Genomic DNA, 26,157 nt, shown 5'->3' on the forward strand with positions numbered 1-26,157 from the left:
ATGTTCAATAGACGAATCCTATCGAAAGACGGTAATTTCGATTGGCTGCTTCGGTCTTACGTTTTGACGTCCTTGGAATTTTTGTCACCGTGCTACGTTAATTTTCTCGACCACACCGACGAAACCATAAGCAACTGATGAGCTAGAGGTTACATTGAATGTGTTATTCATGACATTTCTCCAGTTGATCTTGAAATAATGAACAAAGTTTACCAAAAATGTACCGGCCGCATGGGATTTTTAAACTAGGGTGATGAGCCTATTTGCGCCATGTTTCTATTATCACCCTACCCATTTGAAGCCGTTGGTTAGAGCAGTGTCTGCCATCTTTGTTCAACGCATTGAGTCAAATGGTAGCGCAACAATAGGGGCTCTCGATTCGAGTTTTCATTGTGCTCAAACGCGAGAATTTTACTGTTTTCAACGCATTTGTGTAATTATATTGGTTCTTAACAACGAAGCAAAGCGGTTGATGTCAATTTTTACGCATTCTATTGATTGTAAGGCAAGAAATTATCGAATTAGTGAGGCACCTTGCTTAGTATGGTGAAAATAGGCTCATCACCCTAGGTGTTGTGTCTATTATAGCAGTAGTGCATATTCTCACCATATATCGAATCTCTTGTCTTCGAATAAAGAATACAAGCTAATGGTAATATCAAATTGGTCAAACGGAAGTGTTGTGATTAGACCTGTTTCGTCTCTACACTAATTAATAACACATTTGTTCAAAACTATCACTAAACACTATCTTTTAACAAAAATAAAACTACCTTCTTGAAATGTTCGCCCCATTCTCATAGCGAACAGAAACAGCACGCAAGAGTGCTTAGCAAAACTCTTGAATTTAGCGGCCAATTGCCGCTTCATATCTCACTACACCGTCACAAAAGTATTAAACGATACACTGAAACATACCTTTATTTCAACTGGAGAATCCATCTACGATGAATTCACTATAAAGGCACTCGTCAATCACTAGGTTGGACATACCCAGTCAAAAAAGGCAAGTTGCAGGCTAACGGGAGGCTGTTTGCCAACTCGGATGCGCTAATTGCCCTACAGTTTGCCAGCAATTTGCTGGAAATTATGGGGCTATTTTAAATGCAACATTTGGGCGATTTGCCGCCGTCATTTTTTTGCTGCTCTACCCGCCCTTAATCCGCAAATCACCCAGGGAACGCGCCATTTAATCGCCCTTAATTGCTTGATATGAAAATTAAAAATAATATCTATTTTCGGATTACTCACATAAATTTATCAGTACACTAGGTAATCACCACCAAACTATAGGACGAATCGATGGTGAAATTCGTATTGCACACCAAAACTTACCACAGTCTGACTTTCATTTAGGCTTTAGGTCAGAGATCCTGTTCCACTATACTTAAACACGATTCCACAAATTCCTCACATTCCTTGGCTAAATTAAGTGCACTAGACAAACAAAATACAAGCGATAACACGCCAATTGTTTAAAAAAAAAACAATTTTAAGCCTAAGCCAAACATGAACCGCCATGTTGGAAAACGCAAAAAACAACCAAGTACATTTCAGCCGCCAGAAAACTTCTCTAAGTGTTGGAATTGCCTTTAAATCGCATTCGCAAATTGCATTTGTTCCAAGAGGCAATTAGCACAGACGAGTTGAGTCAAACGTCAAACTGTTTAAATCGCCTGACCATGTTAGTCCGCATTTTTTTTTGACCGGGTAGTGTTATAATAGGTGATTCAGAAATATGAAGGTACCTATTATAACAAGGTTCTGACAGATACACTACCACAAATCAAAACAATAAGTCTGCATCCAGCACACAGCAATGAAGCAGCAGTGCCGCCAAACAATAATATAAGCTAGAAAATGAACTGTAATGAAATTTTAGGTATGAATCATCATTTATGTCATATTATTGGGTGGCTTAGTGATAGCTAGCAATTTATTTTTATCTGCCATAAAATTCAACTAGTGACAATGCAATATTTGATGTGAAACTAGACATTACCAATTGTTAGCCCCCGCAAGGTTTACTGTAAGCGCTATTCTGGGAGCTCTTCTGCTAACAGATGATCTGGTCATTTAATATGTGTGATGTTTATGTTTGTTTTGAAGGGGTGGTAAAAGCAGAATGATTCGTTTTAAAAATCACACGAATGCGTCCATACTGGGTATCATCGGCGCAACGAAGCATTATTTAGTGCGACCCAAGCAAGTCTTTATTCGATGTGGTGAAAATATGAACACATTTGTGGCGATAATTGAATTCATGCAGTCTAAATAGGTACACAGAAAAGAAAATTTATTCTCATTCATACTAAATATTGCGTGATGTTTGTTAATTCGGCACAGATCTTTCATTAGGGCCTAAGACGCAATGTACTCAAATGGAGAAAAATTAGTTTCAATATTCGGCGATGCTTTTCTAAATGTAGTTTTTATTGTAGGTATAAATTACTTTATGACCATATTTTTCCTGAAGCATCTTTGGTTAAACCTTATGACAATATAACAAAGAATTTGATTCCTATGTGCTTTTAGTGGATAGAAACTAAAAAAATGCTCACGCCCAATTTGCATTCCAGTCGTGATTTCGCCCTTCAGCAACCACCATTTGCGAAAGGGCGCGGTAAATGGGCTAAACTGATTCTGTCTTGCTAGGTAGGGCTGGGTAAATGGGCGAGCTTGACAGTTTACTTTTTAATAGGGCTCAGCAAATGGGCGAATAGAAACCCAATGTAAATAAAAGGGCGCGTGCATCTTTTCTTCGAATTTCATAAAAATATCGAAATATTCGAATGTTTATGTGCAAAAACTATCGAGTAGACATGATCATAGTAGATATTACTTAACATTTATATAACCGCCGTTTAAAGAATAATTTTGTGAATAATACCCGTACGCCCCGGTTCTGTAAAAAAATGTAAGTTTAGCCTTTATATTCCATATGAGAAGAAGGGCCTATGTCGAAATCTCGAAGAAAATGCTTGTTTCGCCGTTTTGTTTTCTTTAATTATAAATCGAACTAAAAACCATGTTAACTAATATTCACCTCAATCTTGTAGTATTTTTGTCGCGTAATGTCATTATAGCGAAAACGCAGTTTGTTTAGATTTGCAATTTAAGCCCTAATGAAAGATCTATGTCGAATTATGTAATATATACAGATGTACAAAATAGTTTACAGATTCTTTATTGTGTGAAAGGATATTGACAACATCGCTGCAATTAGAAGTTATTCAACTTTTAATGCGGATCGTTGCATACTAGGGTGAAAATAGGCTCATCACCCTCTATCATCATTTCCGAACAATCCAAGTGCTTCATCTAATTTTCGCGCTGCATGCTTAGTAGAACCGTAGTTTATCAGCTAACCGATGTCAGCATGTTTTTATACTTGATAAACGTTGGTCTCAATTGTTTAACACGCAGAAAAATTAAGCATATTTAAACCAACAATATGTGTTATTGAATCCTATCATTTATTGTTTATTGCTCAAACAACAAACTTATTGGTCTGAAAATATTTTTTATTGCGACAACAATAAATGTTTGCTTTCAATAAAAACATTTTTAATTTCAGTAATTTTCATTTATTTCAATAGAATATTTATTAAATAATGGAACAATATTTTTTCACTGAAACAATAAATAAATTTTATTGAATTCAATAAATAAATTTGTTGTCTCCCGATCAATAATTTTATTTATTGAATTTAATTCATATTCTTATTGAACCTACAAATCTTTTAATTAATTTAATTAATACTTTTTTCAGCGTTAAGGTTGCACAGAGAATGCGTAAAATTCGCAAACGAAAAAAGCAGTTTTTTTCCACACCGTATGTCAGATCTTCATAAAAATCAATCAGCGTATGTAGAATGTTGTTACAGTACTGCTGATTGATTTTTATGAAGATCTGACATACGGTGTGGAAAAAAACTGCTTTTTTCGTTTGCGTATTTTACGCATTCTCTGTGCAACCTTAATGGTTTCTTGTCTGTTGATTTGACTCATTGGCAACAGTTCTTTAAATTTTCTTTTATCTAGGTAAAAATGAATTGGGTGATGTCCATCTGCAGGCCGCTAGTTGAACTTTGAGTGGTTCTATGAAAGATTGGTGTTTCGTGTTTTGATATATAGAGGGAGAATATTGATATTCGTTTTGTGTGGATTTTCTTCAAAATTAACTAAAAAATATTTTTTTCGCCATGATTAAGAGGTTCTATCATTAATGTAGGAACTTTTTATAAAAATAAAATAAAAAAAAATATTTTGAAAATAAATGGGCTTTGAAAAAGTTGCGAAAACCACTTGTAGATGATTTTTTAAAAAAATGATTTGTTCTACAAAAGTGCTTAAAATATGCTTATATTTCATTACAGGTTTGAGCACCCTGACTTTTCGGTCATCGATTTTTTTTGGGACAGGTGTTGATACTCATGTTAATGGTTCGAATGTTGAACAAACAACTGACATGGTTCAGCTATACAGGGTGATTCAACGTGGTTTTTATAATGTGGAATTTTCTAGTGGGTTTACGAGCTTAACAAAGTTTAATTATTCTCAATTTTATGTTTTAGAGGTTGTTCTTAGCACATACGGGATCGCCTACTTTGGGTGGTATTCCAGTCTATCAAACGGACCACTGTGGTGCTGTGTAGTTTATTATACATCATTCCGAATTTTGTTGATTGTTGGCAGCCAAGACTATCCCTAACTGAACGAATTTCGTAACTTCAGTCGTAATAAAAATCCTGTTCTCGCACAATGGTATTGACCACGAGACAAGCTTGATGGGAGCTGTTTTAATGGCCCTTACTTGATAGCAAATTATATGTCATTGTTTTGTATCGTAAACCTCATGCATTATTATTCCGAATAGAATTAACTCCTCGATGATCTGTTCTTCAATCACAGTCTATAAATGAGATTGATTCTTTTTTATGATCCTATTATCGATGGATGCAATTGAAATTTATAAATTTCAATGATGTCTGAAGGTCAGATGCCTTTAATTAGTTGTACGAATACTGATTTTACTACTGGTGTTTAATGTATTTGTCAAATATTGCGATGTCGATTGGGACGAGTTAAATAGGTTTTATCATCACATGAATACATTTATCGTGTTCAGAAAAGCCCTTTCAACAGTAAAAAGTGAAGTCCCATTCATATAATGCGAGGGTAGCTGATAGCACAATTTGCACATCATTAAATTCCAAAGAAAAGAACACATCGCTGGGCCCATTCAGCTCTGCCACCTGAAACATAATTATTTTCGACACTCAATTGAATCCGGTTTGGATGCACAAGCAGCGAATTTATGCTTCAACTCTCCGATGAATCACACGAATGTCGTGCCTATATTGAAACAAAAAAAAATGAAAATAATAAAAATACTTCGCCACATACATTTTAATGAGGATCACAAGCCTTTGCGGAAAATAACGGCCGAATTACGGAATGTTTTCCCCCGAAGGCAGGCGGAAACCGAGAAGGGATAAAACTGAATGCAGCTGAGGGTCAAAACAAAGGCAAACAGTCTCTGCTGAGTCAGACTTTTTCAACAAGAAGGAATTCACCTTGAATGGGATGCATCGTTTTTTTACTATACCTCCACTGTATCCTGCCGATTTGTATCTGTTTGAATGCCTGTTGCTGATTATAGTAATCAGAAAAATCATTTCAGCCGTTGACTGTTGAAGCCAGACTTGAGAAACGGCGATTTATAATGGTTGTATAATTGGGCACGTTTACAGATTTGGAGTCTGGATAGTGTGATTCATTATGATCGAATTAGAAGAACGAGGTTGTGTGTTTGTGGATGACCAAGATCACGTCTTCCTAGAATGCATGTATGACTACCCAGAAAAATAATGAATTTTCGAAAACTCAATCAGCCCACACGGAGTCGATTCCTAGTCCTACTAGGAGTACTTGCTCCAAATTTGACGCAAATTGGACAAGTCTAGCCACCGTACCAACGTACCTGAAATTTGCATGGAATTTTTCGATAATTTACATTGAGAAACTAGCTAGCTCGCATATTCGTCGCTGGATGGCACTGTATGCATCGTATTATCACTCTAAGTGAAAATATGAAAGATAATATAATTGTCAACAACTTTGTCGAAGACTGCTAGTCAAACCGGCTTGGTTGAAAGATGTTATTAAACTTTTAACGAAGTGATGTCTGTGTCAGTTTTCCATGGGGCCTAGCAGTGAATGGTTATGTATCAGCACTCGATTCCCACCTACTACACATTTTTGTGAGATAATGGTTAGATTTAGATGAATGGTATGTTCGAAAGAATTCTAGTACATGATATGAGCTACGTTTTGCTTAAAAAATTTTAGTTCCACCTGTGACCGCATAGAGGGCGCAAACACTAACTTTTCATAGAAAAGAGTTAGAATATCGAGATGTTCGGAAGAATTACTGAGAAAACCTGTTCTACAACTTTGTGGAAGAAATTTAATTCCTATCTCTCTCCGTTGAAAAGTCACGTATCCGAATTGAGGGTCCGGATTCAGACACATGTCTGGATCTAAGCATCAAGTCTGGGCCTGGAAAAGGACCACTGATAGAATATATTCGTAAATCGCTATTAGTTTCGTACAGACAATCGTCATAAAATATACGATTTTTTCGTACTTATGATGAATCATTAGTAGTTCTATTGAAACACTTTTATTTTTTATTACGAGTTTTTCGTGAAAACCACGAAACGACTTTGGTTGGCTTATTACGAACCGGCTTCATGAGGCAAACGAATTGTTCGCTGCTATATACGAAAGTTTTTATAACATTTACGAGCACCATTCGTCAAATCGTCAACGTCAGAAGAGCTTCCATAGACGTAGAATACGGAGTCCTTGTTGCTATGCGGAAGTTTTTCTGAACCTCTTTCGCTTCCAGTTGATCCAGAATCCGGAGCATTACGGATTCAGTTGAGCCATCTTACGACTTAGGAGCAGAATCAAGTAGGATATTAGTGAAATCAAGCTCCAAGGGGACACTAGTTCCCCCTATGATTATTGAATTTCCAAAAAACGACAAACAATTATCCAAGTATTTATTTGCAAACCATAAGTCATTCGAGAAGAGCCATTCATGCTGCGAAAAGATATAACAAGAACGCATTTCATTTGCTTTGGTTGGGGTTCGGTCGCTGCGCCAGGTTGCTTTACTTCATATTCTATGCAAGCAGAATGCTTCATAGATGAAGAAAACTTTCTTGTAAATGACGAACGGACGGTTCGAGATATGATTTTTTTCCATATCTACGACCAATGACATTATTCCGTCCATTCTCGAGTGAGCACGAGACGAAAATACTGAATTATTCTAAGAGAACTGTGAGTCGAGTGTTAAAAAATAGAATGAAACTCTCCTAGCTGCCCGTAACCGCACTTTCCGAAAAACCTAAGGTCATTCGGAAAATCAAGGCTGATTCCAACATCTCTGAACACTAACCGCTGTAATGTTGACGAATCAGTCTTTGAAAAGGCTACGAATGTTATCGAGAAAATAAAGCCAACCGATTTGAAACTTCCATGTGAGAGTTCCTGCTAGTTTCAATGCGCCCTTCAAGGGACACTCTCAGGCCTTTATGAGGAAACTTAAGAAATAAAATGATTTTCCTCTTTCGAAAATTTATATGCACATAACAAAATGATTTCGCAATGGGATGATAGAAATTCTCGCTCTTTAGTAAACAAGGGAGCGTAAAAATTAGTAGTTGCGTAGCTTTCTTTAGCATTTATTCTCGGAGCGTTCTTTAAAAGAATGCTTCAATTTTTTCCCACGTAATTTATATGCGGAATATGTTGAGAGATCATGCGAAGTCTCTCCACAGTAGGAAGACTTTGCCTACAATAGGTAGCTGTAGGCCCAATTGTTTTCAACGACGGCAAGGCATGCCCCCGCATACAAAAGGGCGAACATTGAACCCCTCTCAAAAGCATAGTTTAGAAGAGCAGTTTCGGCGAAAGGCTCGAAATGAAGCTGATTGAAAATAAATTGTTTTTTTTCACTCCTCGAGTTTTGCTTAACGCAATTACTTGCATACCAGAATTTGCAGTGACTGAAGCAAAGGGTTAAGAAGGAGCTAACCCCACTTTCGTAATTAAGTTCTCTCTCGGAGATTACACCATCAATCTCTACTACCCGGGCAGGTACGTAAACGCGATATATCGATGGCTTAAATGGCTTAACTTTGGTCCGGTAGTAGATCATCAAGGGGCCGGTTGTATTAGATGGACATCATTTGAATCGAAAAGGAGACTTCTCGGCATTTTTTTGCCATCGCAGAAATATTTAAATCGACTTCCATTAAGCCGGAAAGGATGTCGGTCGTCGGAGATACCTTCTCATTAGTCAACACTATCATGCGGGATTCAGTGCCAGTGAAATTAAAGTTTTATCGCAATGAACGGAAAATTAAAGCGACGAAATTTAGCTGTAGAATATTTGTAGTATCAGTAATCAACAAACACATTTCGTTGAGCCGTCGGATAGAAAAATTCGTTAACGAAGCGTGTTTTCAAATAGCCAACAGCTAATATCAGGTATTTTTTGATTTTTACAAATACACGCCATGTCTGAACTTTCGTCAGTACAGCAAGACATTACTCCGAATCTTACTACCCACTCGGGAAAAAAGTGTTCCGCCGGTCCTGCCAACTCCCTACTAGGTTCGCATCTCTGAAGGAATTTCTTGACTGCCTTGGATGTCTTAAACAAGTTTTGCGAAGAACTCTGGTGGTAAGAGGAAGATCAGGTCTAGGAGAGTCACTCCTAAATACTTGAAGGTAGATTTAACATCACATTCTCTCCCAAAATACGAAACACATCTATGACAAAAGATGGCACTTATTATCAATCAACTTGAAACCAACACTTAGCAAATATTCGTTAAATAAATAAATAATTGATGGAATGGACATTCCGGAGCAGGTTCCCGTGGGGCCGTGAGTGGCCATTCCATTCCAATCCCATGTTTTAAATCGCCATAAGGTCCCGTAACAATAAATAACACGCTTCCGAGACAATTTGAAGAGTTTTGATACTCATATTACTAGGACATTAATAAAATTTACAAATCATACCCTAGTACTGGAACATCACACCGGAAAATCCGGAGCACCAGATTCATTCATCCGGTTTAATTTTACAAATCAAAAAGTGGACGAGTTCCTGAATCCAAAAAATCTAAAAGTGTCTAAATCGGATAAAAGAGGCCATAGTTATGAGCATTTCAATTTGTAGATACCCGGATACCCACGTTGGCCTGTTAAGGGTGTTTTTTTGTTGTTGGATACATAACGATTAATAGAAATGTGTCGACCAAGTGGTCCTGACACTGGGAATGGGACATATATGCTTGCCAAAGATTCTGTCCATATTTCTCCCCAGACACTCAACTGGGCGATTGATAATACAGTGAGGAACCCGTTTACTTTTAATAGTGGTGTAATATTAGCTAATAAAACTGAAGGGGAGAGTGAGGACACTTGATCCTTGGGGATATTTGATTCTCTGGCCATATCTTCTAATCTATATGCATTAAGTTATTACAATATAAAAAGAAAATTAAGTACTTGGTCGTTTATGATATTTAAAAAACAAATCATTTGGTTTGGAAAAATTATATTTTAGAAAATAAGTGTTTAAATCCATCTCGAAGATTTTTCCACAAATTTTTTGAACGGTTGTATGAGATCGTCAAACTAATTATTTATGAATATTTTCAAGTACGATTACTTTCTAAGTACTTTTGCCTGGAAAAACACGTTTTTCGAAAAAAAAATTCACGATACATACAAAAAAATTAAATTTTGTTCTCCTCTTGCAACAGGTATCTTTGATCTCTGTAACACTGGGTATTCTTGATCCCTATCATTAGTTCTCTCAAACACTTTGCATAGAAATAGGAAAACATCGTTCTCTTAACGTACCTGGCACTTTTAAATGATATAAAATGTTTTTTTCCGTGAACAAATGATGGCATAGGTTATTGAAGGTTGAAACAGACAGTTAAACGGCACTGATTTACCGCAAATACTTGTCTTGACTTTTTTACTGTAGTTAAAGCTTGTCGTGCATCTGAAAAGCTAGTCTTATTAATTAATTTGTTAGGATAGATGATTAGCTGAACTTTCGTGTCTATAGATAGGGTTCGTCGCGGTGCGGATGTGGGCGGTAAATGGATAGTCCGCACCGCAACCGCAAAAAAATAATAAAACCGCACCGCTTACCGCAACCGCACTGCATTTACCGCACCGCACCGCGCGGTAATGCGGTAAATGCGGTAAAATTCTGTATTTTTGAAAAGTGTGTTGAAAAATTATTAATTTTTTTGAATAACCAAATATAATAAAATATTACTCTTATTTACACGTACATTAACTTTGACGGACTCCTCAGAATGTAACATTTATTAAAAAATTAAAAAAGTTGACTTTGCAAGTTTTATTAATAAAATTCCGTACATTTTGAGATAAATACTTTCGAAACAAGATAAATCTTAGCATAGCACTGAAGTCATATGAAATGTAGCTGTATTTAGGGTTGTGGACCCATTTTTTGTACCGTAATACCGGTACTGAATAAAAGCCAGTACCGGTATTTTCGGTACCATACAATTTTTTTTATGAAAAATATGTGGATTCTCTAGTGGAATATGTTTCAAAATATCGGTCTGCAAGATGACTTTTAATTATATTAATTACCTTCTATAAGTTAAACATTACTAGCTCCCGTTGTACTGAACGGAATGTTTAAATTCTTTATATTGTTATTATTAAATTTTAACGATCTTGTACTAAATTTCATAATATTCACATCTAGCGTAAGAGACGTAAAAATTTGCTATGATTTTTTTATGATTCGACATTCTGATTGGTTTCCATTTTTTACTGGGTGGCACATAATAAGACTATGGTCTAAATCATGTCTTTGGTTTGCTCTTAAAGCTTTATTTATAAAATAAAGAACAGCGATTTAGCAGCAAACAATTTTAGACTTAGTGAGCTACTCCAAATAGGACGATTTGTGATTATTAGTGATAGGAAAATTCAGCAAAACTCCATAGTTTACAGGAAAGCAAAGAGCCTTAGTATGCAGGTCGAAACCAATTTACAGCAAATCAAGAGAGGAAAAGCGAGCAATCTGCTCGGATTTACTGCCATTCTCGCTTTGATTTACTGTTATTAATAGTGTTTCTTACTTTTACCATCTGTTAAAGTCGATAAAAGTCGCACCGCTTAGCAGTTATTGATTTCATAGTGGCCTAGATTTCGAAATAAAAGAAGGTGCCGCATACGAAAAATATTTTCTGCTGAAATGAGTCATGCCATTCCGAATCAATTAAAAACAATAAACATGTTTTTTGATCAGCACAAATCAATCATCTGAGAATAAGGTCATCAGTTTCAGCATTCAATTTCATTTTGAAGCTCTTTTCGAATTTAAAAGAAGGGCTTTAGTACCGTAGTACCGGTTCTCGACAAAAAGGGTCAGTACTACGAACCCTACATGTACTTCATCATTATACATACACACCAAAAAAATCTGAATTTTATCGTTGACGTAATTGTAAACATGTCACAAATCAACAAACCGTAATTTACGAAATGACGGAACATTACCGTGTTCCATTTAATTTTACATGAAACATATACTTTACATGCGCAATGACATAAAATTACACTTCCTACCGTTCAGAACAAACGCTGTATGTGGAGTAAAATTACATGATTTACGAAATTAAACGTCATGTAAAATTAAAATCAAACGTAAAACTAAGTTATTTTTGACGCTCGTACGTGTCAGGATCAGAAGAAGTAAATTTACATTATTTTTTCTAGGTGTGTACAAAAACGTTCTTCCGCAGCAATCAATAGGAAAACTTTTAAGTTTTCCAAATTAATCAAAAGTTCTCCAATTTAATCAAAATTCACAGTTGAGAAAATGTCATCGTAAACGATTCATAATTCCACGATTGTCAAGAGGAACTGATGCGAAATTATATTGGACACAGCTTATAGATTTTATTTCTTAGTAACAGATTGTTTTATCATATTAGAATAAACAAAATGTAAAAAATCAAGTAGCGATAGGTCGAATACGGATTATATTCGGATTTATTTTCCAATCATTGTCAAGTCCATGGAAATTAGAGCAATCAAATGTTTATTATGTTTTCCTATTGTAAGATAATAAGTTTCGTCGTTCCTAAATGGTAAAAGTCAAACTTTTAATTCACTTTTTAATGCAGACTGCAGACTTATCAATTATTTTTTTAAGTGCGGTTGCGGTAATACCGCGCGGTAAATGCTCATTTCCCGCACCGCATCCGCAAGAAAAAGTGTCTTACCGCACCGCAGTTTTTGCGGTGCGGGTGCGGTAAATACCGCGCGGTTGCGGTAAATACCGCAACCGCGACGAACCCTATCTATAGATCATAATGTGCTTTGTTTCTTTAGCCCTAGTAGTAGATCAAGTTACCACACGTTTTTACAAAAACCTCGTTTTAGCATGATTTTCAAAATTGTTCATATTACTGACAGGACATAGTGTTCGGATTTACATATTATGCATAGCTCTTACCATTCGAATTGACTACAAGATGGCGTATATTGCAAATGAAATTTTTATTTCATTGAAAAGTTATGAGAAAAAAACAAAAGTGGGATCAAGCGTACCCACTCTCCCCTATGTGAATTTGAACTTGTAACTCGTCAGGGTAACAATTTAGCATTGGGTGGAAATATACCTATTCGTGCGTACTCTCTCCGTAGAGTGTATTGTTTACGAAAATTTATGCTCACCGCTGTTTCGATACCGTTCACATTTAGTTTGTAAATTTTTGTATAGTTTCGCGTTTGTGGACGGTTTTGTGCGTTCAGATAGGTGTAGTAAATTTTGTTTTATGTTTGTATATAAGAAACACAGGGTTTAGATAGGTCACCGCTCTCCTCTCGCTGTAAAAGTGATTGCTAAATATGTTGTGCCATAGCAATGACAGCTATGCGGCGGTGCGTTGTTTTGGTGGTTGTTCGGTGGCTTCAAACAGACGTCGAGATAAGTGTACTCTTTTTTCGGGACAGGTTCCCCGCCACAAGAAGGAAGGATTCAGTGCGCGCGTGCGACGGCGATATAAAACCGTCGAATAGTGCCGGCCCGTGGTTCGGGCACAAGTGAAGTGAGTGGTGTTGGTTCGCCGAAGTGGGACAGCTAACCGTAAAGGAGCATTCTCGCACCCTCGGCTAAAATCCAAGGAATCGAACACCGACCGTTCTCGCTATAGAGGATACGTTGAACGAGCCTAGCTCTCCTCTATAGCTAATAGCAAAGTCGAACGAAGCATGGCGGATAAAGGTTCCCCTTGGGAAGTACACTGCGGTGACTTCCGAGATCGTTTACGGTGAGTAGACGATCCGGCGATTCGTCGCCAACGTAGCTAGGGAGGTTCCAACAAAGGAGCAAAGCTCACCTCCCTAGCTAAAAGCCAAGGACCGCTGCCGGAGTAGCCAACGACATTCCGGGAGAACTCGGCCGTTGTAGTTCCGGCCAGTCGGAAGAAACCGCCCGTCTTCCCGCCAACGGTATCAGCAGATCGACGAGATCCATCAGTACACAGTGTAGCAGAGGAGGAATAAAGTCGGTAAACTTATTAATTTATTTTGTTCGTTTATCTTTTTTGTTGTGAAACGAAAATCCGAAATTCTGTAGAAGCATCTAGGCCGCCATGAAAAGAAGGGTACGCTGGGCAAACAAGGACCCGAGTAGTGGGCAAACCCCTACTTACAAACTTAATATTCCTTTCAAAACTGCGGGGAGCTTTGAGATTAACTTGGTCAAAAGCCTTTTCAATACATAATGACATTATATAAACCGAAGCACCACCATTTCAACGTTTCTGAAAAATACGTTGCCTTATCTATAAATGATCATTTGCAGCACCGGTGTAACACTTTTTTCCCGAGTGGGTAGTAAGATTCGGAGTGATTTCTACTCGCAGTGACGAAAGTTCAGACATGGTGTATGTAAGTGAAAGTGTAAGTTTCTGGTTGCTATTTCGAAACATATTTTGTTAACGGGCTGTGTGATCAACGGTTCAGCGAAAATGTGTTTGTTGATTACTGATACTGCAAATGTTCCACAGAAAAGAACCAATTACTCTTTTATTTTAAATTTCATTGTATTAATTTTATGTTTGCTCCGATAAAACCTTTGCGCGGGTACTGAAGCCCGCATGATAGTGTTGAGTAATGGAAAGGTATCTTCGATAACAGACAGCCCTTCTGGCTTAATGGAGGACGATTTGAATATTTATCCGATGGCAAAATATTGCCGATAAATCTCCTTTTCGATATAAATTATATTCATCTAATACAACAAGCCCCTGGAAGGTCTTCTTCCGGACCGAATATAACCCATTTAACATCATCGATGTATCGCGTAAACTAACTAAACAACACTCGTCTGTATACGAAGCAGAATCTTGTCTACGTACCCGGCTGGGAAGTATAGATTTATGGTGTAGTGTCCGACAGAGGCCTCAATTGCAAAATATGGGGTTATGACTGAAGCAAAGGGTTCCTTTCAGAACCCTTTGCTTCAGTCAGTAAAAATTCCGCCTTTTTGTGCCTCACAGCATGTCGTCATTGCGAACAGTTGGGCGAAACAGCTACCCAATATAGAAACGTAGAAACCACGACTAATTTCTACGTTTCCTTGTTCACTAAAGAGCGAGGGGTCTGATAATTCCATTTACGGAACATGTTCTAATGTGCCTATAAATTTTCGAAAAAAGAAAATCATTTCCTCTCCTAAGCTGCCTCGTAAAGGCCTGAGAGTGTCCTTTTAAGAGTGCTATTACAAAACCGAAGTAAAAGGCTCCTCGTCTCGGAAATCTTAAAAACTAACAGCAACTTTAACTTAACTTTCCTCATGGGACATAAAAAACCCTAAGTGTCCCTATATTTCATTCTCATGATTTTTCTAGGTTTAACATGAAGTATTTGGTTAACTTCCGGAGTAGATCTTCTACAATTTTAGCATTTTTCGCCAGGGTTGAGTTAATCCTCGGTTCCAAATATTGAAGCTGTCGGTTGTCAAGTCCGAATCAAAGGCAGACATTGTTCCCTTATACATCGCACCTCAGCTGGTTCAAGAAGCCTTCAACTCCCACGATATGCCATAGGGTTGTCTTCACGTTGATAATCGTTCTATCTCGTCGATTTTAATATGATCATTACTACTCTACCAACTTAATGCATGCTGAAAACGCGGTTATTGACACCGGTTTGTCAAAGGATTAGCGAGAGAAAGAATGTTTCATCTGATCGCCATGTCCTACGATGTATAAATTCTATTCAACCTGTTCAATACTCACCTTTAATCCACCACAACATGAACCTGAATTGAAATGAAATTTTATGCATTGTACATACCTGTAAATACTCACCTAGCCCTAAGAAAAGGTGAACTAATCATAGTATTTTAGAAACAAAATGCAATGTAAAATACTTACCGTACGATTCGCACAGTCAGCCCACTGTGCAAACCCTAAGCAGAAATGGATTCTGCAAACAATAACATAGCTGTCAAACAGCCGCAGCATAAAACACACATAGACAAATGTACACAAATAGCATACAATAAACAGATAATTAAAACGCAATCGTTGGTGTCGGTCGCAGAAAAATAGTTTTTTCGAGTTTTCATTTTCGCGATATCCAAGTTCCCTACAAACCCGTTATACTCGCGCGCGATCTCCAGCGGAAGGTGCAGTGGATGCAGAAGAAAGTCCTGATCCAGCAGGTGAAAATAGGAGAAAAGTGTTTCGGAAAGATCCAAAAGTGAGAAGAGTAGCGAAGTGCGTGAACATAAATTTGGTCCTTCGAGCCGGATCTTGAAGAAAAGTGCCCGCGAGTGAACAGAAAACTGCCCAGAATAGGCAAAAAAGTGAACAGAAAACTGCCCAGAATAGGCAAAAAGTGAAGATAAAACTGCCCAGAATAGGCAAAAGTGATTGCAAATTGCCCAGAATAGGCGAAAAAATCGCGAAGAACGGCCCCGCTGTAGACGGGTATAGCCAGAAAAAGTGCGCGAAAAGTGATTTTCGGTAGCGTCCCCAAGCGGCAAACTAGCCATTTTACGCGGTAGTGCAAACAAAACCGCATAGTGTTCCCTCCAAGAAACCACCATCGCAGAATATTTACATCGTCACAACGAGTAGTGCGTGCGAGACACAGCCAGCTGACGATAGCTTTTTAAGTTTCGCGGTGAAATTTTTATTTTGCAAATTGACTGTTCGGGTGCATTTTGGATTCTTGGAGGTTGAAAAGTGCGTGAGTGAACGGGAATACGGCGCTACCGAAGAAGAAAATGGCCGACGAGAGGAAATTTAGTGAGTTGGAGCTGACGAAGCAGAATATTGTCGATTCAATGGCTTTGTTGGAATATTATGCGAAGGAGTTCGACAAGGACAGTAAGTTTGCGGGCCAAGTAGAAGCGTGGGCGGAAAAGTTGGAGAAATTTTACGACGAGTTTCACCGGACGGTGGTGAAATTGGAGATGTTTTCCACCGATAAGGAGCCAATCGACCTGAAAAAGGAACGGCAGTTGTTCGACGGTCGCTATTATGCTCTTCGGTCCTTCTACTTGGCCAAACTGGCGAAGAAAATACGTTCTCCCCCTTCTGCCAACCCCGCACCATCGAGACCAATGAACATCAGGCTTCCGGAGCTTAACCTACCCAAGTTTAGCGGTAAGTTGGAAGACTGGTGTGTTTTTCGCGATTCGTTTGAATCCGCTGTAGGTTCCCGGAGCGACATCAGTGCGGTCGAGAAGATGCACTATCTGAAGGGCCTCGTTCAAGGGGAGGCAGCGCGCATTCTCGACCCTATCAAAATAAGCGAGCAGGGCTACAAGGACGCTTGGCGAACGTTGCGGCTGCGTTTTGAGGACAACCGGCAGTTAATCAAGTGTCACATTCGGACGCTTTTCGACACTCCAGCGATGCGCAAGGAATCAGCTGAAGATCTGCTTGCGCTGATCGATCGCTTCGAGCAGCAGATATCCGTTCTGAAGAGCTTGGGTGAACCAGCCGACCGATGGAGCTCTATCCTGGTTTACCAGCTATCTATACGCCTCGATCCTTGTACGCTCCGGGAATGGGAGAACCACTGTAGCAAACTCGATGCTGACAACATCGCTTCGGTTCTGGGAGGAACCGCCGGCACATCAGAGGACACAAGCACTGGTGCGTCAACTTCAATGCCATCATACGTGACGATGGTAAACTTCCTCCAGAACTACGCTCGAGTTTTGCAAGCAGTTTCTTCAGCCACTTCGAACACCGCTCCTCCTCGCAGCAAGCCAAATCCGACATCCAAGCTAGCAGCTTTTCCAGTCGCAGCTACACAGCAAACTGCAGTATCCAGTGCACCCTCTTCCAGCGCCAGCAAGCCGAAGCCGTGCGACAAGTGCGGTGAGAGTCATTACCTGTACAGCTGTCCGGAATTTCGGAAACTCAACCTTCGCCAACGGATCGACCTGGTAAGACAGAAAAACCTTTGCATTAACTGTTTGAGATCGAGTTCCCATTATGCCCGGAACTGTTCTGGGTCAAGATGCCGTACATGTACCAAGAAGCACCACACGCTTCTTCATACTGAGCCCTCTGACGACAATCCCGCTTCTGGTCAAGCCACCGGATCAACTTGCTGTGTTGCCCTCCAGCCGACTCTCACCGCAGCATCTGCGCTGCATGCTCCAAACTCACTGTCACCCCAGTCTGTTTCGCAAGCTCCCATCCAGCAACCGTCTACCTCTACCTCAATCGCAAACTTATCCCACATGCATGCGCCTTCCATGAGTTCTCAGACTGCCCTCGTATCACATACTGGTGAAGTGATTCCTGGAACCGTTTTCCTTCCGACGGCGCTAGTGAATATCCGTAACGGTAGAGGTCGCATCGTCACTGCTCGTTGCTTGCTGGACTGTGCTTCCCAACGCAACTTTGTTTCTGGGGCTCTTTGCGAACGACTGCAGCTTCCTCGCATCCGATTGCCGCATGCTATCCCGATAAGCGGAATCGGAAACACTACAACGCTGGTTGAATACCAGGCCACGATAACCATCTCCTCTCGAGTCACTCCCTTCTCCGTACAATGCTCCATGCTCGTTCTGCCTTCCATTACCGTCAAGCTGCCCCAGTCGACGGTAGAAGCCCGCCACTGGCCGATTCCAAAGCACGTGGAGCTTGCAGATCCAACATTCGCTGTTACTGGCGACATCGGCATGATTCTGGGTGCCGCCCATTTCTTCCAAATTCTTCGATACGGCAGGATATCACTCGGGGAAGAGTTACCGCTTCTGCAGAACACAGAGTTCGGTTGGGTCGTCTCCGGAGAGTGTTTATTGGAAAACCACGATCACAGCGATCCACGCAAGTGCCAGTTCAGTAATCCCTGCACAATCGATGAATTGGTCAACCGATTCTGGCAGCTCGAAGAAGTCCACGATGCAAAGGGATGGTCTCCGTCGGAACGATACTGTGAGGAACATTTCTTGAAGAACACCACCCGCAACTCCGAAGGCCGCTACGTCGTCAAGCTGCCCAAGCGTGACGAGCTGCTTTGGCAGTTAAAGGACAACAAATACAACGCCACCCGCCGCTTCTTCTCTCTGGAACGATCACTCGGTGCGAGTCCCGATAAGAAGGCGATGTATCAGCAGTTCATCCACGAGTACGTGAGATTGGGACATATGCGGGAGATTGGCCCCGATGAAATCGACGCGCAACCGCAATACTACCTTCCACACCACGCTGTGATGAAACTCGACAGCACCACTACAAAGCTTCGTACCGTATTCGACGCATCATGCCGCTCGAAGTCCGGTATCTCGCTGAACGATGTCCTGCTTCCTGGTCCCACAATCCAGGACACTCTCGTGACGATTGTCCTCCGTTTTCGAATCCACCAGTTCGTGTTATCTGCGGACATTGAAAAAATGTACCGGCAGATTTTGGTCCATCCCACCGACCAACCGCTGCAGCGAATTCTCTGGCGCGACGATCCCGAGGCTCCACTGAAGAGCTACCAGCTCCGCACCGTCACATACGGCACAAGCAGTGCTCCATTTTTGGCAACTAGGGTGCTGCAGAAGCTCGCCGATGATGAAGGGCAACATTTTCCGCTGGCGGAACCCGCTGTCCGCCACGACTTCTACGTCGACAATTTGCTGTCCGGTTCTGACGATGCTGAATCTCTCGCCGTTACCTGCAACCAGCTCATTGCAATGCTCGCATGCGCAGGACTTCCTCTCCGACAATGGTCTTCGAATTGTCAAGCTATTCTTGATACCATTCCGTTGGAGCTCCGAGAGACGAAAACACTACTCGATTTGGACCACGAGTCCTCCGTGACTGCACTTGGCCTCCGCTGGGAACCGTCGACCGATTTTCTTTCGTTCAAGACGCCGAATTGGAAGGAATGCACGGTTCTGAACAAACGAACGATCCTCTCTCAGATCAGCAGTCTTTTCGACCCCTTAGGTTTGATTGGACCGACCATTGCAAAGGCGAAAATCATGCTGCAGAGTCTTTGGAAGCTCCATCTCGACTGGGACACACCCGTGGCTAACGGATTCGCTCACGAATGGCACGAATTTCACCAGAAGTTTTCAGCACTTGCCCACCTTCGAGTTTCTCGCCATGTGTTACGTCCGGGTTACGACCGCTTGGAGATTCACGGGTTCAGCGACGCTTCAGAGTCTGCATATGGTGCATGCATCTATCTCCGGTCAATACCTGCCGAGGGCCCTTGTACAGTTCGCTTGGTGATTTCTAAGTCCAAGGTCGCTCCGATGGGGACTCAAACCATTCCACGCCTCGAGCTATGCGCAGCTCAACTCCTGTCCAGACTTCTGAAACAAGTTCAGGACAGCATCGACATCACCGCAACCACATATCTGTGGACCGATTCTTCCATCGTCTTGAACTGGATATCCGCAACTCCATCGACATGGAAAACGTTCGTAGCCAACCGAGTGGCTGAAATCCAAGAGCTGACGTCTCACGCCGTTTGGAATCACGTCCCATCCGAAGACAATCCCGCTGATCTCGTTTCTCGAGGAATGGACCTCGATGAACTCCTTGCCAGTGCACTGTGGTGGAACGGACCGCAGTGGCTGAAACTAATATTCGCTCCTTGGCCAGCGAAGTACGTCGTAGCGACCTCAAACTCAGACCAACCGGAGGTCCGACAGACTATTGCCCTTCCGATCGTGAGCGTAGAACCGTCAGATATCGTCGATCGCTATTCCAGTCTTCGTCAGCTACTTCGGATCGGCACACTTCTTCGACGTTTCGCCGCTAATTGTCTCCACCGTAAGAATCACCAGCCTATTCTTGTCGGCCCGTTGACGGCTCTTGACATTGATCGCACTCTGCTCAATCTGGTCCGTCGCATACAACAGCAGTACTTTGCCAACGAGATACGCCAACTTGAAACCGTCGGAAAAGTAAACCGTAAATCCAAGCTACGGTATCTGCACCCGACACTCGTAGACGGCATTATTCGTGTCGGCGGCCGGCTTCACAATGCAGCGATACCTGTCGACGGAAGACACCCGATCGTCCTCCCCAAACATCGTTTCACCGACATGATCGCCACGAGAGAACACCATAAGACGCTCCATGCCGGTCCCAGCTTACTACTATCCTCGTTGCGCCAAAGATTTTGGCCCCTCGGCGGACGGAACTTGGTTCGCAACATTGTTCACGGCTGCATGGTATGCGCACGTGCCAAACCCAAGCCGTTGCAGCAGCTGATGGGGGATCTGCCATCTGTTCGGGTCAACCAGGCGTACCCGTTTCAGAATGTTGGCGTTGACTTGGCTGGGCCAATGTACGTGAGAACGTCACTCCGAAATAAGAGATCGCCATTCTTCAAAGCCTACATCACCGTATACGTATGTATGGCTACCAAAGCCGTGCACTTGGACCTTGTGTCGGATCTGACCACTAGCACATTCATTGCGAGCCTGCGAAGATTTGTCGGCCGTAGAGGAAAGCCTGCGCATATCTACTGCGATAACGCCACGAACTTTGTTGGAGCACAGCGAGAACTGGAAGAACTGCGGAAGCTTTTCCGAACTCAAGTTCACCAAGATGCCGTAGCAAACGAATGCGCAGACAACGGAATACAGTTCCACTTCATCCCACCTCGCTCTCCCACATTCGGTGGAATCTGGGAAGCCTGCGTGAAATCCGTGAAGACCCTGCTTCGCAAAATCCTCGGAAATGCCCACCTAACCGAATCCGAGCTGCAAACCGCATTGATTCAGGTCGAGTCAATGCTAAACTCTCGCCCAATCACGCCGTTGCCGGACAATCCATCCGATGAGCTTGCTCTGACTCCAGGACATTTCCTGATTGGTCGTCCGTTGAATGCGGTACCTGATCCAGATTGCCGTGAAGTTCCTGAATCCAGGTTGTCTCGATGGGAACGAGTACAACAGCTAACTCAGCACTTCTGGAGTCGTTGGCACAAGGAGTATCTCGCCACCCTGCAAAGTCGCTACCGCTGGACAGAAGCCATGGACAATCTAGCCGTTGGTTCCATCGTCGCTCTCAAAGATGAGAGAGCACCGCCGTTGAAATGGCCCCTGGGACGCGTGCTCAGCGTTCATCCCGGCCCTGACGGGCTTGTTCGTGTCGCCACCGTGAAGTCGACCTTCGGCATCGTTCAACGCGCCATCCCGAAGCTCTGCTTACTTCCAGTTGAAGTAGCGCCACCCATCGTAGCACAGAGTCCCGCACCAACTAGCAGCCCTACGTCAGCAACGCCAAATGAAGGCCCTTGCTCAGGGAACCGAGCCGCCGGACGAGATCCCGGCCCTTGCTCAGGGAACAGAGCCGCCGGACGAGATCCCGGCCCTTGCTCAGGGTACAGAGCCGCCGGACGAGCTCCCGGCCCCTACTCGGGGAAATGAGTCGCCAGACGAGATCCTGGCCCAAGCTCGGGGGTATCGAGCGGTTCGTGGTTCACCTGTAAAGAACCAAGCCTCGCCGTGTGGGTTCCTAGAACCCCCGGCTGGGACTTGACTCGAGTTAAGTACCCCATCCTAATTTGTTAAACCAACAGTTCGCGTACAGATGTTCCTCCTTTACAGCACACCACTCCTGGACAGTATCCTGCAGTCGGACCCGACGCACCTCGAAAAATCATCCTGGAAGCTGTAAGGAGGCCTGTACCGGCAAGACGAATCCAAATCTCCATATCCCGTTGAACGTCAGTCATCGCAAGAAGCTCGAACTTCCGCCGCTAATGCCCGTTGAATTCCTTAAAATTTCATTGGCGGCCGGAATGTTCAATACTCACCTTTAATCCACCACAACATGAACCTGAATTGAAATGAAATTTTATGCATTGTACATACCTGTAAATACTCACCTAGCCCTAAGAAAAAGTGAACTAATCATAGAATTTTAGAAACAAAATGCAATGTAAAATACTTACCGTACGATTCGCACAGTCAGCCCACTGTGCAAACCCTAAGCAGAAATGGATTCTGCAAACAATAACATAGCTGTCAAACAGCCGCAGCATAAAACACACATAGACAAATGTACACAAATAGCATACAATAAACAGATAATTAAAACGCAATCGTTGGTGTCGGTCGCAGAAAAATAGTTTTTTCGAGTTTTCATTTTCGCGATATCCAAGTTCCCTACAAACCCGTTATACTCGCGCGCGATCTCCAGCGGAAGGTGCAGTGGATGCAGAAGAAAGTCCTGATCCAGCAGGTGAAAATAGGAGAAAAGTGTTTCGGAAAGATCCAAAAGTGAGAAGAGTAGCGAAGTGCGTGAACACAACCGTTGATCGGAATACACGAAATTAAGAATCCTTTTTCGGCGACAACCATATTTTCACAAAATTTAAATTGTACAAAATTTGTACCTCCATAAAAATGAAATTCTTGTGCATCGAGAATTTCAGACGCATGCATTTGTACCTAAGACGAATATGCGGTTAATTTCAGTTTTTAGTTTGTTCCAAACTTTCGAGTGGGTATTTCCCCACTCGGTTATTTTCGAGTGGGTAGTACTACCCATACTACCCACGGTATCCGCCGGCCCTGATCATTTGAAGAACGATCTGCTAAAAACGCAGCTTGGTGATAAAAAATTTCACCCACATATCACTGAAGAACCTCAGGCATCCACATGGTGTAGATTTTATATCCAGTGCTCGATGTACAAATCCTATGATACTGGGAAACGGATTTAAACTTTTGGGTTTTGAGAATCGGCACTTCCATGCATCGGGCATTGTGTTACAAGATCACATCATCTTCACAATGCCCAACAGCTGCAATAAAGTAGATTTATTCGCATACTTAAAATAATCGACAAGCAATCGATCTTGTCCTGAAACCTCGCCATTCTTCTTCGCTTGCCTATATATAGTTGTAAATGAGCCAAGAACGGGCCGGATTGGTGTGGTATTCCATCAGTCTCTATAATCGGAGCCGGTTGACCTCTAACACTTGGATCGTCATTTAGCTGACAGGTAGTACATAGCAGGTTTAGAAGATTTGACTTTTGTACATTTATTTTGTTTATCTCAAATACTTACGAGATCGTGTTATATGCTTCCCAGATGGATATCGCTCTAACTGAAAATTGGACTCATATAAAATGGTAAACCGTATTTTAATAATTCACATAATCCAAGAAGGCTGAAATTTTTTTCTCGATCAGAATAATGCGGCTTCTCCTTGTTCGTAGTTTCTATGGCTCTGTCAGTGCAGACAAATTTTTTTTATGTTTGGTACGAGGCTTATAAACTCCAACAGTCATTGACAGTAGCCCTGCGTGACCATGCGTAAAGACGAAACTGCCTCCAATTGTTGGCGGGATAAACATTCATCAAAGTTAACATAAGAAAATATTACATTCAGGTAAGAGATCACAAAACAAATTATCCAATAATTATTACATCACTATTTTACATCCCATGGCAGATCACACACACACACACACATTCCGATGAGCTCTATCGCGATCACCGAAAATGGAAGTTGCAGTACAACAAACAGCAAACACCTCCAGCGGCTACTGCTGCCGGGCACTTGTCAAATCGGTCATGTTTCTAACCGAACATGATTGATTATTACTCCACAAGGGGGGGGGGGGGGTACACCTAAATGGCGAACTGCCACTGAAGCCGTTTGACTGCATCTCACTAGAGTCTAGTTTCCTTTTTAAAAGTGCTCCACGAATGGAACCATACAACAGAGGTATAACGTTCAACGACCAACTGCAACAAAGGCTTATCTGTTTAAGGCTCAAGTTACCTCAAGGCTTGGTAGTATGCGTAAGAAAAATTGTGTTCAGCTTTGCCACCAGATTATCCATTTATACCATTTCAAAACTCTAAAAGAAGAATATCAGTCGATTTATTAGATCATCAGGATTCAATTCATGCAAAATACCTGCTGGAAAAACCATCGGCTTAGCTGGATGGTGCTTTTGAAAAAGTGGCTGTGATTTTTTATCACACTACCACACCGAGCGGGGGTACGCAACACAACTGCGCAATGAAAAAACCACAGCCACTTTTTCAAAAGCACCATCCAGCTAAGCCGAAGGTTTTTCCAACAGGTATTTTGCATGAATTGAATCGTGATGATCTAATAAATCGACTGATATTCTTCTTTTAGAGTTTTAAAAAGGTTTATATGGATAATCCGGTGGCAAAGCTGAACACAAATTTTCCTACGCACACTACCAAGCGTTCAATTCTAACACATGCTTAAAAACGGTAACTTGAACCTTAATCTATTTTTTTTTCATAACTCACTACCAATCTCAGTGGGGTAATAGCATAAAGAGTTTAATGATCGCCGGTCGGGCACTTATTCCCATCTGACAAGGGGCTGATTAATTGGTCATTTGCTCAAATCTGGTTGCGATGACAAATAGCGGCTGGAGTCACTTTCACTTGTTAGGAAAAATACCTGCTTGTACCTACTCGAATATCGAAAACAAAATTGGCTACGGTTGATTCATTTGTTTGCTTTGAACTCTGTTCTGCTTGGCAGCGAAGATTTGTTTTAGTTTCACCAAACAAATCGATGCGAGACCCGGCAGCCGCTGCCGCTCGCTGCAGGGCAGATAGAGTTGTCGACCGTTCATCGGATAACAGTCGGGGTCTGTTTTTTTGTTTTTTTCTTCTTTTGATTGCAGGTGCCTTGCTTGACAGTAGACTCACGGGTGGTTATGAATATGATTTGGGTTAATGTTTTCAATGCAGGTAACCTTTCGGGAGATTAATGAGAAATGATAGACCATCGCCAAATTATACGTCCTTCGGAGCTTCTGGAGAGGCAGCGAAGATTAGAAATGATTTACATTCAAAAAAAGGCTTATTGGTTGAATTATTAATGAGTTAATTAACTGTTGTGCGTAACAGACTTCTTCTTATATTTATTATTTCACCATGTTAAATTTATTTTTATTAAAACATGCATCTATGTTGGCATGATCAGACTCTAACTGATTCAGCTTACAACACTCTCTGTAATCAAAACCTTTGTCGAACCCTTGAAATCTTTTTCGCAAAAGTCAAGATGCGAGACATTTACAACTTTGTGGTTGTAAATTTATAGTTTTGTAATGCATATGATATTCTTACCGCTCCAGCGATCCCTTTGGTTTTTTTTTCCATTCTCACCGAGGTCGTCTCGGTGAACTTTACGCCTTTCAGTGCGCTTTCGGTTCGACATGCTGCCACAGACAAACACAAGAAAAAAAAAAAAAAATAACAACTGTGGTTTTATTTTTCATTTTCTCAATTTAAATTTAATGCCCTTATCGTGAGTTCGCTATCTGATGGGGATAAATTTCTTTTCGCCACCGAAATTTATTACCTTTCGTTTGGCCTTTTTTTCTCCACCTCCTCCTCCATCGAAGTGAAGTGAAGTGACTCCGAAGTTGAAGCCGAGGACGGGACAGACACCGACACCGGATTGACTTTGCATTACTCAAATGACTGGCCGTCCGACCGACCGACCGACACGCGGTATCCATGCTCTGGATGGATGAAAAGGATTTTCTCGAGAACCCGCTT

The 26,157-nt window shown here is 41.5% G+C and overlaps 1 protein-coding gene across 1 annotated transcript; it reads left to right on the forward strand.

Moving 5' to 3' along the window:
• The first annotated feature begins 16,396 nt into the window (after positions 1–16,396).
• Positions 16,397–22,012, forward strand: LOC131687050 (uncharacterized). Its single transcript, XM_058971091.1, has one exon. The coding sequence runs from the start codon at positions 16,397–16,399 to the stop codon at positions 22,010–22,012; it is 5,616 nt and encodes a 1,871-aa protein (XP_058827074.1).
• Positions 22,013–26,157: the final 4,145 nt, after the last annotated feature.

The sequence above is a fragment of the Topomyia yanbarensis genome, chromosome 3 (assembly GCF_030247195.1).
Source record: "Topomyia yanbarensis strain Yona2022 chromosome 3, ASM3024719v1, whole genome shotgun sequence".
Classification (NCBI taxonomy): Eukaryota; Metazoa; Arthropoda; class Insecta; order Diptera; family Culicidae; genus Topomyia; species Topomyia yanbarensis.